Source organism: Podarcis liolepis (genome assembly GCF_965112155.1).
Source record: "Podarcis liolepis genome assembly, chromosome: 2".
In the NCBI taxonomy this organism is placed as follows: Eukaryota; Metazoa; Chordata; class Lepidosauria; order Squamata; family Lacertidae; genus Podarcis; species Podarcis liolepis.
This window is the reverse complement of record NC_139555.1, coordinates 55174838-55191097: the sequence shown is the minus strand read 5'-3', so window position 1 is coordinate 55191097 and position 16260 is coordinate 55174838. Positions and strand designations below refer to the sequence as shown.

General features: G+C 47.3%; 1 protein-coding gene across 13 annotated transcripts in view; it reads left to right on the top strand.

Moving 5' to 3' along the window:
• Positions 1–16260, top strand: part of ARHGAP26 (Rho GTPase activating protein 26) — a 207506-nt gene that overhangs the window by 112322 nt on the left and 78924 nt on the right. For all 13 annotated transcript variants that reach the window (XM_083487861.1, XM_083487863.1, XM_083487859.1 and 10 more), the window contains 2 exons: positions 11862–11946; positions 14472–14530. In XM_083487861.1, coding sequence (XP_083343987.1) covers positions 11862–11946; positions 14472–14530 — 144 coding nt within the window. The remainder of the gene's footprint in view (positions 1–11861; positions 11947–14471; positions 14531–16260) is intronic.

Sequence of the window (16260 nt, the reverse complement as noted above, 5' to 3'; positions counted from 1 at the left end):
AGTGAACAAAGTTTTGCATAAGCAGCATCTTCAGAATGGAGACCCTTCACTTCCCACCTTTTCTTCAAGTTTCCCCACTGTTCACGTCAGAATCTGGGAGCAAGTGAGACAGATTTTTATTCACAATTTCAGACCTATATTTAGAAACAGATGTGGTTAGTGTGACAGGTTCACATATAATTTAAATGGCAGCTGGATCAGGTTTCAGCAAACTACGGCTAATATTGAAAGTGACAGTGCCATAAGAGTTTATGGAGTGACGTTTCTGTATTAAACAGGAAGCACTATACAGTTGATGTGGCTTGAACCTGGAGCCCTCTGTGGATAGTGTTGCATGAGCAGCAGCTGTGAGAGGGCTTGCTGCAGATATCCTGTGCGATTTTGAAAGTTGGTGTCAGCTTCACTGCTGCAAAACGCAGAATTATTATTCCCTGTGAGACTTTCCTTGTGCAGTGTCTAGTCTGTAAATTTTTACTAGGAACTAAACAAAAGCAATGCTTTCTACAACCATCTTCACCAGGTGTATGCTTGAAGGACAGTTGTTTAGTATGTGGAGTGAGTCATAATCCTGCTCATTCTCGTAAGAACCTGTTCCTTCAGTTGTGTTGCCATGGAATGAGGACTGTCAACGTGCCGCAGAACAGAACGCAGTCTTATAGAAAGCCTCCCATGGACTTTCAGTAGCTTAGAAGTTTTATGCTGAAATCCTGTGCACACTTACATGGTAGTAAATCCCACTGAACTCAAGGACTTTTGAGTTGACATGTAAAATTGCATTACCAGCCACATAATGAATTAAATTAGAAAGTCCAGCTCTTCAACTATTTAGATAACTGTGTCTTGCTTAGGAATAAAGGCAATGAATGTGTCCCCTTTTTTAAAACCAAGTGTTAGTTTTACTCTGGACAAAGGCAACTCTTGTTTTTAGCTTAGCGCACGCGGAAGACATTTTATTGTGTTCTGTGGTCAGCTTTAAGCAGTCTTCACCTCCATCATGGTTAAGCCAACATTCTAAATCAGAATCCATAAACCACTAGTGAGCCAAGAAACCACAACATTAGGATTGGCGGGTACCTTCTGAGAAGCGTAATAGGTGGCTTAGAAAATGTGTTTTGTGTAGGTTCAGTTTTTTGTTTAGGAGAAGCAAGGTTGAATGCAGGGAGTTAAGAGTAAGAATGAAGGGCAGTAGCATGAGCAGGGAAGCAGGCATACCAGGCTTTCTCAGAATATAGTTTTCTCTATGCTTTCCACTTTCTCCATAGAGTTGTATGAAGTGGTAGGGAACCAAGGGACTCATCATGCAATATATTTTGGGCAGTTAAAAATATAGCATGAATGCTGCAGATCTGTAAAAGCATGATCTCCTTATGAGTAACAGGGAGTTATGGCCATTTCCAGAGCCTATCTGACTGCACAAATTAAGGTTGTTGCTATATGGTGTATATAGCAGCTTGTTAGAAGTGTTTGTGAAGCCAGACCTGTTTTTGTTCTGTTGCTTTTAAGTGCCACTTCTGGTGGTTCTCCTGCTTAGTGAAGTGACTGTCTTCAAATTCATAGGTTTCCTCTTTGACATGGCAAATGGTGGACATGAGCAGTCAAGGTGCTCATCAAGGATAGTGTGGACCAAAAACCTGGCAGCAGCACTGCCACATAGCCTGGTGCCAGACAGTGAACAGCCTTTATACTGCTCTGGTCTGTGGTCCAGAGCCCACAACTTACAGGGGTACCTTGGGTTAAGTACTTAATTCGTTCCGGAGGTCCGTTCTTAACCTGAAACTGTTCTTAACCTGAAGCACCACTTTAGCTAATGGGGCCTCCCGCTGCCGCCGCACGATTTCTGTTCTCATCCTGAAGCAAAGTTCTTAACCCGAGGTACTATTTCTGAGTTAGCGGAGTCTGTAACCTGAAGCGTTTGTAAGGTATCACTGAGGTACCACTGTATATACATTCTCCTTTTACGTGGTCAGTGTTTGGAGGAGAAAATGAAGCAAATACCAAGGGATCATAGTGATTTCTGCTGCTATGCGCTATTTCCTGAACTAGCAGTGTTTCTTTTCAGTCCCCAAACCCTCTCTTGTAGCACATTTTTTGAAAAATGTAATAATATGATCCTTGTTAATGGTGACCAAAGAGACATGTCCATTAAGGAAAGAGCAAACTCTGTAAAGAGCCATGCTCATATATACGGGAGAGGAGAGGAGAGGAGAGAAGTGGGGGGGGGGGGGAGAAAAAGATATTCTGAAATATGTACTACGAGGAGGAAAGGCAAGTGGATGATTGAAAATGAACTTTAAATCAAGCTGCTCACAATGATACAACCACTGAAAGCCTGTATGTAATTGGAAATCCACTTCTCTGCATGGATACAATGAGAGAGAGAAGGGGGGGGGGCATTAAAGCCTTTTGTTTCTGTCTTTCACACATGTATTCCAGTATGACTAAAAAGTGCTTTAAATTACCCATGTGAAATTGATCAAAGGGACAATATGGAAATGTGAGAATATTGGTTAATGCATGTGAATGTGCACCATTGATCTCCATCATTGCTTCTTATTCAGGTTAACCTCAAAGGGAAACTCAAGCTATTCCATGCTGCAGCTATGCAGACATTTGTAAGCTATGGATTCCCTCTGGCTGTGTTTGTGCCAGTTAGACCAAGCGGCATTTCTGTTTCTCTTCTGCCTGAAGGGAAGTGCTGGAAGGTGGCCATTCACCACAGCACAGCTAGGAGGGGATCATCAGGGAAAATATGCATGCTCACTTGAAAGACTTAGGTCTCTGTGATTTGGTCAAAGGTTTGGTTCTGCAGTAGTTTGTCCACTCTTTCCTAACTACTTTAATGGAACCTCTGAATGCCTGTTCTTTCATGGTGGCTTGTTCAAGAACATTTGTGTTTGGTCCTCATAAGCGCTTAAAAATAAAACTGGGTTGTGGGGGGGGGGGCAATCTGTTGACTGGCTCTTGGCGCTGCCCCACAGGAGATATGGCCTTTAGTTTTGGAAACTTGGTGGAGGGAATCCAATGACTGTTTGCTTAACTCAGATGAGTTCCAAGCCCATCTGAGGCTGGAAAAATGACTCCTGTCTCCCAGCATCATTTTTTTGTGGATGCAGCCTCAAAATGCATGCTCCTGTGCAAATGGATGCAGATAATACATTAATTGCTTTTGCACAGGGGCTGCTTCTTAGGCTATACTCTGAAAACCACAGCTGGGGAGCAAGAACCCACCTCCTGTAGAGCAGTGTTTCCCAACCTTTTTTGGGCAAAGGCACACTTGTTTCATGAAAAAAAGTCTCGAGGCACACCACCATGCCAGATGGGGAAAGGTCACTTTTTACTTATGTAAAAAAAAATAAAAAAATAGTAACAGCATAGAAGGTAATGGTTAGGCTAGCATCCCTCTTCCAAATATGCTAGGTTTTTATTTGCAGGGACTGTTCTACATGGGAAAGCATTCAGCACTGTCATTCTCCCATCTGCCATCTGAATTGGTACTATTCTGGGTCAACTTACTCTGCTGCATGTGTAGATGAAAATGGCACCAAGTGTGGGGGAGGGGGCAGAACAGGTTTCAGATACAGGATATTAAGCATACACGTACTTCAGATTGAACTGGTTGCTTGCTTTGCAAGTTTTCATTTCCCAAATGACTGCCTTGGCAAGCGCAATACCTACCAGGCTCAACGCCGGTCTCGCGCTGCCGCTTCCCGCGCTCTCAAGGACCCGGGAGGAGGAAGGCGTGAAGGGAATCCCAAAGGCGCGTAAACGTCGCGCATGCGCAGGCCTTCTGCCTGCGACAGCTCAGTAGGCCGGCCGAAGCGAGCGGCGATGGGATGTGGGAGGGAGCTCGCTCGCCGCCCCGCGTGTGCCTATGTGGGGCACGTTACAGCCCCGTGACGTCAGCGCCACGCAGGCAGCCAGGCAGGCAGACGGCGAGAGCCCCGCGCTGGGCGGCCTCTCCTCGCCGTCGCCACCCCGCCTCTCGCCGCCCGACTCGCCCGCCTCCCTCCCACGGCACACCAGGCAACGTCTCGCACCGGTTGGGAAACACTGGTTTATCTCTTTGATGTCTGATGGGAGGGCATTCCACAGGGCGGGCGCCACTCCCTAGAAGGCCCTCTGCCTGGTTCCCTGTAACCTCACTTTTCACAGTGAGGGAATTGCCAGAAGGCCCTTGGCACTGGATCTCAGTGTCTGGGCTGAACGATGGTGGCGGAGACGCTACTTCAGGTATACTGGACCGAAACCGCTTAGGGCTTTAAAGGTCAGCACCAACACTTTGAATTGTGCTCGGAAAGGTACTGGGAGCCAATGTAGGTCTTTCAAGACTGTCGTTACGTGGTCTCGGCGGCAGGTAGCAGCACTCACAGCTTACGGACTGCACCGTGTAACAGGTGTCTGGCCCAGCAGCCTAAGGCGGACAAGCCACTGAAACAGGCATTCAGAATCCATTCATTTCATAAAACCTGCAGGGCTCAATCTCTGTGTTTGTGTATGTGTGTGTTTCTGTTTTGCCCAAGGGTCTGGGGGTGGGAGAGAGCTCTTTAGCATGATGCTTTTAAAACAATTAAATTATCAACAAACAAACCTGATGGTACGAATAGCAACGTCAGGTGCTACGGGGGGGGGGAGAAGGGGGCCTACTCGGAAGTAAATACTGCGTCCAGGCGCAATTAGCGCTGATTTAAGGTGGGAGAAATAAGAGCATGCTGCCTGCGTCGGATACACACTCGCAGCCTCCCCTTACACAAGGGTAGCAGCTCAGGGAGCAGGTGGAGAGGGGATTAGACGCACACCCTCCGCGCTACACGGCGGAAGGGGGAGGGAGGAGGACAAGGCCATTCTCCATGTACAAAGCGGGAGGGGGAGCAGAAATGCGCGCCTCTCTCCCAGCCCCACATTCAACAAGAAGAGTCCCTCGCAGAAAGGAAGGGGGAGAGGCCCGCCGCCGCCCCACCACCGCCACCCTCCCATTCATAGCCACACACTCGGCGGCGTCAGGCTGCGACGCTGGGTCCCCGGGGACTGAGGCGCGTAGCAACCCCAACACCCAGAAGCCCGCGACTAGGCCTCTGCCCTGAGAGGCCGGCACCAGCCGAGCGAGTCCCGCACGAGCACCAAGGTGCCGCTGGGGCCGCCGCCGCCAGGGTCCCCTCCCCCCACCCAGCCAGGCGCACGGCAGCGGCAATGCGGCTCCCTAGGTTGCGCTCTCACCCAGCGGCGGGCAGGGCCTAGTCGGGTCCCCCGGGAAGGGGGGACTTCGAGGGCCGCGCGCGCACACAAAAGTTGGGAGAAGTTAAAAGCCCGTCGCTAGCGGCCGCGGAGGAGGGAGAAAGAGAGAGGAGGCGACACCGCCGTCCCGTCACTCCACCCACCCACCCCAAATCTCGATTCCTTCCGAGGCGATTGTCAGGCAGGCGCTCCGCGCAACTCACTCTCTTCCCTCGGTCCGAGCAATCGTTTTTCTCCACAGAAAAAACGTTTGGGGTCTTGCCACACAGTTCTCCCCCCACTCCGAAGAAGAAGCCACACAGCTGGAGAAAAGGAGAGACGGTCCCTCTCCCGTCTCTTCCCCCCCCCCCGCCACCCCCATTGTCAGCCACGCAGCTGCCACCCCCTTCAGTCCTTTCTATCGAGGAACGACCTTCCTCCATCCCTCGCTTTTTTCCCTCTCTTTCCTTTTTTAAAAAAAATATTTTCTCTTCCCCTTCTTTTTTTCCACCCTTTCTTTTTTCTCTTTCTCCCCCCCCTCCCCGCCCTCCTGCCTTGCTGGGTTAAAGGATTTGAGCAATGGGTCTGGAGGTGGAGCTCGTCGGAGGATTAGCCCGACTCGCCCGCCTCCCTCCCACGGCACACCAGGCGACGTCCGGCGGCACACTACTGTGCCACGGAACACCGGTTGGGAAACACTGCTGTAGAGGACCCTTGGGGTAAAAGGAATACCCTGGGATGGAGTGGATTTTATTGCCCTCCAGCTGTAGTTTTTTCAGTCACAGCCTTTCAAAATAGGTAAGCCAGGAAGTCTTCTCCAGGTTGATTTTAATTCCAGGTGGAGAAATATGCAAGGGCTATTAAATTTCTTTTCGCCTTTGAGACCAACATAATCAAGCCTTTGAAGTTCATTTCTGCGCCTGAGCTTACAGAACTTTGGGAACATTGGTGCTTTAACAGTAATGGGTACTTATGGCAATGAGGTCTTTGCCTTTGATTGGCTGAGCTGCTGTGGCAGTGTGGAAAGTACTGTGCCAAAGTCATATAGATAGTCCCTGTGTCCAGACTTAGCATCTAAATCAGGCAAGAGAGGTGAGAATTTTTATTTAAGAAAATAGAAAAAATAGAGGTTCAGGCATGAGTCCAAAGGAGAAGAACCAAGGGGAACTGCATGTGCAAGAGAAACTGAACAGCATTTCAAAAAGAAAATAAAAAATAGAATCAATGCACATTTGCAAGGCGGGGAAGAGAAGGGAATTCAATCCGTAGCTTTATAACTGCATTGGGAGTTTAACCTATGTCTCTCCTACCCAAGCCAATTATCTAACTACTCCCTAAAGATGGTGTATGTGTGGTTACAACTATAACACACAGATACTCAATTGAGAGCCACAGCATGGTGCTAAACATTGGCTTGTGAGGCTTATTCAACACTTGAGCTGAGCTAATATGTGGACGCAAGTGACTAGCCCACACATATGTTTGGAACACAACATAGATTTGCACCTTACCTCTCCCATGCTCCCCAGCAAAACACTGGGGCCAAAAGAGAAGATCGGAAGACTTCAGTGTGTTTTCATTGAGAGTAAGGACTATTGCTCGGTGGTAGAGCACATGCTTTGCATGTAGAAGGTACCAGGTTCCATCCCTAGTAACTCCAATTGAGAGTTAGCAGGTGATGCAAAAGACCTTCTCTGCCTGTCCCTGGAGAGCCACTGCCATCAGAGTAGAACATACTGGGCACAATGGACAAATTGCTGATTTAAGACAGCTTTGGGTTACATGTATTACTGAGAAGGGCAAGGGAGAAAGGGATAGCAACCCACCCAGGAGGTGTTTGGGTTCAGAGCGTACAGTGATTGGAGGGGAGGGTGAGTGTAGAAAAAGGGTAGAGATAAAATAATGCAACTGCTGTGGAATCTAGTATGTAGCTTCAAGGCTCAGGATCTTTTGTAATTCCTTATCTAATAAACTGATACTGAATCAGAAACTTGCATTCCCATTTTTATATTACATTGCACAAAGTGTGAAATGAATTTCTTGGACCAAGTATATTTCTTGTTGGTTTGAAATCCTCTGATTTAAAACAGGATTCTGTGATTTTTTGTGTGTGCCATTAAACACCACATAAATAATGCTAGTTTTGGCCTTAATATTTGTTTACCCAGTCAAAGCACTGATTTGTACTTTAATCAATATATTTGTGTGATGGCATGAGTGTTTGTGTTGGCAATGAAAGCCAGCATGGGTAAGGAAATTCTTACTAAGTTTCTATCCACCCAATGACTTCAGGTTTTATTTGTTTTCCGAAATGCTTGAGAATGAGAATAGCCAAGTGCTCAGCCTGTTGGGAAGATCTGTTCTGAGGTGTGGTGACTGGCAGGCTGTGCTGAAAACGAGATTGTTTAGGAGATTCCCTGAGACTGGGAGCGAGAAGAAGAAATCTATTTTAAATGGATAGGTTTAAACACACACAAACAGTTGTGTTTTCCAGCAGCTTTGAGTAATTTCTCTTTCTCTCCCTCTACTTGTATATGGCTGTTTTGTGAATCTGAAAAGCTGACTTATGGGCAAAATGGCAAGTCTTCCCCTGTTTTGGCTCCTCTAGTTCACAACACTTCCTTGAAGCTGTCTGGAGCTTATGAAATTAGATTTCTCTGAAATTTTGGCACTTTTAACTGAGATTTGGCATTGCCCCCAAACTTTTCCACATTCATGGTTGGAAGAGCTAACCTGACTTTGGAGTGGAGAAGAACTTTAAAAATAAAGAAGCCACGGACAGGCTCCAAGGATATAAACTGGCAAAAAGAAAGAACACCACAGAATGCAAGGGCATCGAAAGGCAAGGAGGAGAAAAATAAAGTTAAATTAGACATCTAGAAGCCAACAGCTGCCCAGCCCATTCCGGCTTTTTAAAGTGTGTTGTGCAATAAGTTGAAACAGGCTAGCTGAATTTATTTAGGTAAGTATTTAGCTCTCTGCATTCACTTACCACTATCCTCTTAAGCCCATTCACCACTAAAATGTATGATTTCTCTCCTTCCTTTGCGTATACTTCATCATGACTGGCCAAGATAAAGTCATTTGGCCTCAATCCTCCTTGCTCTTGAACGCTACTTAGCAGGTCTCCTGAGGCTCTTTGCAGATGTTTCTGTTTTGCAAGCCAGTGGGAACCTCATGAGCAGAATTTCCTTGCCTTCTAGCAGCAAATGTCAGTCTGGCACGAGTGCTTATCTGGCGAAAGGTTTCTGAAGTTGTGAGCTTAAGGTCTACCGGGTCAAGCAGCTCAGCGGATAATTTGCTGACACACTGCTGTGCCAAAGTCCCATTATACGGCACTGTGTGAGAACTTCATTTTCTCCTTTGCAATCCAGACAAAATGTAGCTGCTGGATTTAGTGGCTATAGAGAGTGTGTGTATGTCTATCTTTGTTTTTTATTTTTATTTTTGCAAGGATGAGTCTAGCGTGGTTTCTGCCCTGGGCAAGCATACAAGTACACATGCCAGTCTGCCAGAAGTGAGTCACCCACAAGCTGTTTCACATAAGTCGACACAGTGCAGCCACGCTACCTATAATTATTAGTAGAAAAAAAGGCCTGCCGTTATGACAGGCAGGGCATATGTGGAGAGTGAGCTTGTATTTCACACTCTCAGCTCCCAGGGATTCCCTGCCAGTGGGGGCTGCTGGACCATCAAGCCGGAGGCATGATGAGCACTCTTTGCTACTACTGCAGTATAATCCCCCAAGCACAGTGCTTCATTTGCTTCCAACAGCTATGGGCAGTCATTTTAACCAAAATCTGTATCCACATCTACGCTACTCAACAGTTATTTATATTCATGCCCCTTTATTGCCTGGTAAGTGTTTTCATTAGACCACAAGATGGTTTAAATGCATTGTCTGCCTAAAATGAGTTCTAAAAAATCTTGAATCATGTGTAGTCCCTGTAACCACACACCCCTTTCTATATCTGTGCATATGCTGGTTGTACAGTGGTACCCCGCAAGACGAACGCCTCGCAAGACGGAAAACCCGCTAGACGAAAGGGTTTTCCGTTTTGGAGGCGCTTCGCAAAACGAATTTCCCTATGGGCTTGCTTCGGAAGACGAAAGCCCATAGGGAAATCTCTGGGATAGCGGGGAAGCGCAGCGCATTTAGAAGCGCTCGGGAAAGCAGCGCACTTCGCTGCTTTGCCCAGAGTGCTTTTAAATGCGGGCGGCTGGGAGGGAATCCCTTGGCCCCCCGCTGGACTTCCCGAAGCTCTTTTGAAGTCCAGCGGGGGTCCAAGGGATTCCTTCCCAGCCGCCCACGTTTAAAAGCACTCCGGGGAAAGCAGCGCACTTCGCTGCTTTGCCCGGAGTGCTTTTAAATGCGGGCGGCTGGGAGGGAATCCCTTGGCCCCCCGCTGGACTTCCCGAAGCTCTTTTGAAGTCCAGCGGGGGTCCAAGGGATTCCTTCCCAGCCGCCCACGTTTAAAAGCACTCCGGGCAAAGCAGCGCACTTCGCTGCTTTGCCCGGAGTGCTTTTAAATGCGGGCGGCTGGGAGGGAATCCCTTGGCCCCCCGCTGGACTTCCCGAAGCTCTTTTGAAGTCCAGCGGGGGTCCAAGGGATTCCCTCCCAGCCGCCCACATTTAAAAGCACTCCGGGCAAAGCAGCGAAGTGCGCTGCTTTCCCCGGAGTGCTTTTAAACGTGGGCGGCTGGGAAGGAATCCCTTGGACCCCCGCCGGACTTCAAAAGAGCTTCGGGAAGTCCAGCGGGGGGCCAAGGGATTCCCTCCCAGCCGCCCGCCTTTAGAAGCGCTCGGGGGAACACCTGCCCCCGCCGCCCCACTTCGGAAAGCTGTTCCGAAGTGGGGCGGGGGGGCGGGGACACCTGGCCCCACCGCCCCACTTCGGAAAGCTGTTCCGAAGTGGGGCGGGGGGGCGGGGACACCTGGCCCCGCCGCCCCACTTCGGAAAGCTGTTCCGAAGTGGGGCGGGGGGGCGGGGACACCTGGCCCCGCCGCCCCACTTCGGAAAGCTGTTCCGAAGTGGGGCGGGGGGGCGGGGACACCTGGCCCCGCCGCCCCACTTCGGAAAGCTGTTCCGAAGTGGGGCGGGGGGCGGGGACACCTGGCCCCGCCGCCCCACTTCGGAAAACTGTTCCGAAGTGGGGCGGGGGGGCGGGGACACCTGCCCCATCCGCCCCACTTCGGAAAGCTGTTCCGAAGTGGGGCGGGGGGCGGGAACACCTTCTGAAGGCGGGCAGGGGGCGAAAGTCTTTGTCCCCCCTGCCTGCCTTCCCAGGGGCTTTTAAATCGCCCCGGACAGCGGAGAAGTCCTCCGCTGTCCGGAGCGATTTTAAAATGCCGCCCGCCAGCATTTTAAGATAGCCCCGCACAGCGGAGAAGTCCTCCGCTGTCCCAGGGTTTTTTAAAATGCTGGGGGTGGGAAGAAAAGCCCTTGTCCCCCCCCCAGCCTTCAGAAGAGGTCCGGGGACAGACTGTCCCCGGACCTGGTCTGAAGGCGGTTTCCCTAGGAACGCATTAATTGATTTTCAATGCATTCCTATGGGAAACCGTGCATCGCAAGACGAAAAAACCGCAAGACGAAGAGAATTGCGGAACGAATTAATTTCGTCTTGCGAGGCACCACTGTATTCAGCCTTCCCTAGTTTGGTGCCCTCCATATGTTTTTGAACTCTAAATCCTTTGATCCCCAGTTATCATGGCCAGTCGTCTGGGATGATGAGAGTTGTAGTCCTCCAACACTGGGGTTTGGGGCAACATGCTAGGGAAGGCTGGTGTATCAGATATGGATTTTCATGGCGTAAACTTCACCATTCCAAGGACCAAGGCACTGGTCAGGGTTTTCTTTGTTTACCCATATATCACAATATCCCACAAGTACTATACAATTTGGTATTGCACTGCATCCTATTTATTGAGAGGTAGGGCAGTAGGATTTTCACAAAAGTGACTGATTCCACTTATGTGATTTATTATCTCTGTGTAAAGTTTTACAAGCCCTTAATTTGTATGTGCGGCACATATAAATTATATGCATGTTGCACAGCCAAAATGATGTTGCTCCTGCTTTTCTGGTGCAGCAATAAAACTGCTAGCACATTTGTAAAGTTAGCAGGGTCCGGTATGGTTTCAAATTGGATGGGGAACCGCTTGTTGAGATTCCAGCATTTCAGGGGTTGGACTAGATGACCTCTGGGGTGCCTTCAAACTCTACATTTCTGTGATTCTCATCCTCAAACTGATGGCAGCACTTCCCCTTGTTGCTGAGTGTCTGCAAACCATTGATGCTAGATAGTGGCGATTTTGCTCATTTGGCAATGACAAACTGTGGTTTTATCAGCCTCTTCAAGAAGAGATTCATGATCCCCTCTTGTCCAGTATCTTTCATGGACAATGCCCAGACAGATGAGGAAACAAACAAATCAGTCCACCCCTGCCTCTCATCCTGCAAAGACTTTGCATGGTAACCATTGACGTCCTTTCAGTTGCATCTGTTTGCTCCTAGGGGCAGCAGAGCATCACTATCCTATTGTGAAGTTGCAGAAGGAAGACTGTGTGGGCAGTGCAGAAAATCAGGTTAAGTCTATGGTGGATAATGAATGTTGTTGTTTTTCCTACCTTTCCATTTCTCTCTCCTTAGATCCCAAATCCGCTGAAACAGAAGATGACATCTGTGCTGAGTGGGAGATTAAAACAATCACCAGTGCACTGAAAACATACTTAAGGTGAGTGTGGTAGTTTTCTGGTGGCTTCCACACATCCATACCTATCTCCTGCTTGACTTTATCTTTTTTACTTTCCATGAGTAGGAGCCCTTAGTCTCCCTGCTCAGGATTTGCTTCCCTGGCTGATTCCCTCCTTAGATGCTTGTGCCACGATCTGAGTAGAGCAGAGCTCCATGGGGTTCCCAACCCTGCAATTCCCTCCTAATGCTGGTGGCTGCCTTATGACAAGTCACATAATTTGACCCATCTAGCTTAGTATTTTCTACAGTGCCTGGCCGCAGCTGGCCAGGGTTTCTGACAGACCTGCATAGAGATGCCAGGGATCAAACCCAAGGCCTTCTGCTGCAGCCTTTCCCCAAACATTTCACCAACCACCCAGTTCTCCCCTACAAATGCTGTGGGCTGTCTCATTAATAGTTTATTCCCTACCAGCCATGCTAAAATACCAGAAGAAGCCTGGCTTCAGGGAAAATATTATTTATTTTGGAGAGGACACTTGAGGCAGGAACTGTGGACATGAGAAAAGTTAAGCAGCCCTTTCGCAGCTATCCCTGATCTGGCCCTGCACACCCTACTCACTCAGGTAGCATTGGCATTAACCAGTTCACATGTCTTTTGGTGCTACCTGGTAAAAGAAGTACTTTAACACTTAATCATTACTATGGAGAATCTTGTATAGAATATGTTGCAGAAGCTCATTGTGGTACATCTCTGTAAGTCTTGACAGACTCTGCCACGATTTACCCAGTCACTAAAGGCACTCTGCATTTCTGGCCGTGCTATTCCAGAGCATACTATAACGTTTCACTGTCAGAAAATAACCCTGACCCATCTTATTTTCAGTGTTTCCTAGCAGATGTAAACCTCACTTGACATTTTAGCATTGAGTTCTCCATGTGGCTATATTTTAAAATATATGAATAGCATTGCTCTAAAACTTGGCTTGCCAATGAAGCAGGAGTGGCTAATGTCATTTAGTGGCGCTCCTGTCCAGGAAATTCAGGGAGCTGCGGAGGGCGACATTATGCCAGACATACACTATTTCCTTTGGCACTTTCTCAAAACAAATGAAATTCATTACTATTAATCATGAGGCAATAAAGATAATGTGAGAATTTATTTGGCAGCAGGTCATAAACCACAAGCATGATGAGGGATATCCAATCTCAGCACCAGTTTCTATCTATCTATCTTTCTTTCCACCGCTATACATTTTGATAGGTCTTTCTAGAGCTGCTGTTATGTATCCAGTGTGCAGGATTAGATCCTACTCCACACAGAGCTATTCGTTTGTTGGTAGCAAGCACTGTGTATTCCTAACTGAAGGTGTTATTGAACTTTAGGAGAGAAGGGCAGAGAAGATTTCCAGACTCTGGGGAGGTATTCAGACCTCATCATCCCCTCTCTCCCACCAGGAGAGGCTCAGATTGTGAAATTTATATTGTTTAAAAGGTCTGGGTGATTAAAACACCCATAGGTGGAGGATCATAGTGTTGGGGGTATGTGAACCTCACTGGGTGGGCTATTCAGTACTTGGATCACCACCTCCAAAAATGCCCTTTCACTGGTAGTTATACATCTGATTCTGTCTGCTCTCAGTTCTTCAGTGCTGGTCTGCTTCATGCTTGTCTTGTCTGTAGCTGACCAACCAAAGCTTTAAGTATCAAAATGGACAAAGATAAGAAAACTTTATGGAGATGATAATCACATTGCCTTTGGGGTTATTGTATTTTTACTGCATTTTGAAGTATGTGCAGTGTGTGTATTAAAATATCTTAATTATAGCATGATGCCCAATCTGTTAATGCTGAAGTGTTGCTTGGTTTTAGGAGAGAAAGGAATAAAAGCCTTCCCCCCTCCCTATTTATTATTTCTATTTTTGAATCCAGCTGGCAGTGTTCAGCTATATTGATTATAAAAGCAGCTGGAGAAAGAGGAGGGACAGAGGGTGACAAAAAAGATGTGAGTGGAGAGGAGGGACCTTCCCCCATCCTTTGGATCCCCAGGAAACTCAACAAACGTGCTGCACCTAGAACTGGGCGTGGAGAGTGCTGCTGAATGGGACTCAGCTGTGGGCAGCCTGAAGAAGCACCACCCACCTTAGACCTGCCCATAAAATGCAAGTCTAGAGTGAGAGACTAGGGTGATGTCCACTGCTTCCAGGAACTCAGTTTTAGACTTTTGTGAGTGAGCTGAGAGTTTGTTGGACCCTAAGTGAGAACCTGGAGGTTGAGAGGGAAGTTGTGTCAGAAAAATAATGAATTGATATTGATTTATATATATTAGTATCTTTGTATTTATGTAACTCTGTATTTTTGTAAAATTTTGTTTAAGTTGTCTGTGTTGCTTCAATTCTGTACACCGCTTAGAGATTTTAAAAAATATATTAAGTGGTATAGAAATCAAATAATTGAATAATCAATAAATGATTAAGAATGGTGATGGCTTGCTCCCAACTGCATATCAAGCCGTTCTGTTTTGTGTTCTGTTGCTGTGATTTGTCTATGTTCCACTCCATATCCTAGAATGCTCCCTGGACCGCTCATGATGTATCAGTTTCAAAGAAGCTTCATCAAAGCAGCAAGTAAGTCTTTTGTCAGAACCTCTTGCAGGAGAGAAAACTTTTTTTGAGGGAAGGCACATCAGCTTGTAAAGTAAGATTTGCAGATAAGAATAGTACTGTGGTGCAAGAGAGCATGCCTGCCATGAGCTTGCTTCAATAAAAATGTGCCAGAACTTTCTGGAAGCACTTGCATGGCCACTTGGATTTGTGCTGCTTTCTATGATTCCAGTACCTGTTGGGGTGACTAGACTTATTTGGTTCCCCCACATAATTAGAATTACATGAGTGAAAGAGCCAGGGAGGCAGGATGATCTTACTAGCCCTGCCACACCTTCATAGGATTCTTGTTGTTGCCAGGCTCTAGCAATAAGCCAAGCACCAGAGCACCAATGCCTGCCACAGGGAGCCTTCTATGCTCGTGGAGTTTCTCCATGGAATTTAGTTCAGATCAAATCATTTCAGTCTGGGAGACGAGTGTCACAATAGGGATAACGCCTCCATTTAATTTCAGGGTGGTGTCATGACTCAGTCACTCTGGAAGACATTCTAGCTTTTTCATTGAAGTTTGATGTCATGTATTTCAGACCAAAGAGTAGAATTTGAATGTTGCATTAAGACTTACTGAGACTGCTGAAAACCACCCTGTCCCTGTCTTGAATGAGCAGTGAACTGATTTCATTCAAGCACCAGATTTTTAAAATAATCCTCATGCTTATCCAGCTGTTCTCATGAGAGTGGGAGGAGAATGTAGGTTAAGTCATGTATGTGGGTTACATAGTAGTTGGAGAGTACATAGTACTATTATTGCTTCTGCATGGGGCCCTCCTAGCTCACTATCTCAACAACCCAGTAAAGTAGGTTAGGCTAAGGGAGAGAGGCAACCCTACAGCCTCCCAGTGAGCTTTATGGCTGAGCAGGAATCTTCAGCCAAGTCTCCCAAGTCCAACACTCTGTCCACTAGTCACTTGGCTGCTGTGACAAAGACACTTGTATGTAGAAACAATGATGTTGTTGTTATTTGTACCCTGCCCATCTGATTTGGATGCAACAGCCACTCTGGGTGACTTCCCACACATATAAAAACATAATAAAACATTAAACTTTAAAATACTTCTTTATACAGGGCTGTCTTTAGATGTCTTCTAAAGGTTGTAAAGTTACTTATCTCCATGACATCTGATGGAAGAGTGTCCCACAGGGGAGGTGCCACTACCGAGAAGGCCCTCTGCCTGGTTCCCTGTAACCTCACGTCTTGCAGTGAGGGAACCACCAGAAGGCCTTCAGAGCTGGACCTCGGTGTCTGGGCTGAACAATGGGAGTGGATATTCTCCTTCAGGTATACAGCACCAAGGCGATTTAGGGTTTTAAAGGTCAGCACCAACACTTGGAATTGTGCTAGGAAACATACTGGGAGCCAATGTAGGTCAATTTCATTTCAAAAGGCTTGGCAGGTGTGTGTGTGTGTGTGTGTGAGAGAGAGAGAGAGAGAGAGAGAGAGAGAGAGATTACTCCTTTAACGTAACAAGATGGTTGACAGGTGTTTCTTTACTCCTGAAAGCATTTGTGGGAAGGCCCACACTCATTCACGGCAGCACAGAGCCCTTTACAGTTGGCTTCTAAGCAGACAGCTTTTCCACACAATGCTGAGTGGTCTGCAGAAATCTGCATGCAGCTGTGAGTGAACTTGAGGCTTTTGTACATGTTTTCAGGCTGAAAAATGGATTTCCTTCAGCACCTTGTTATGCTCAAAA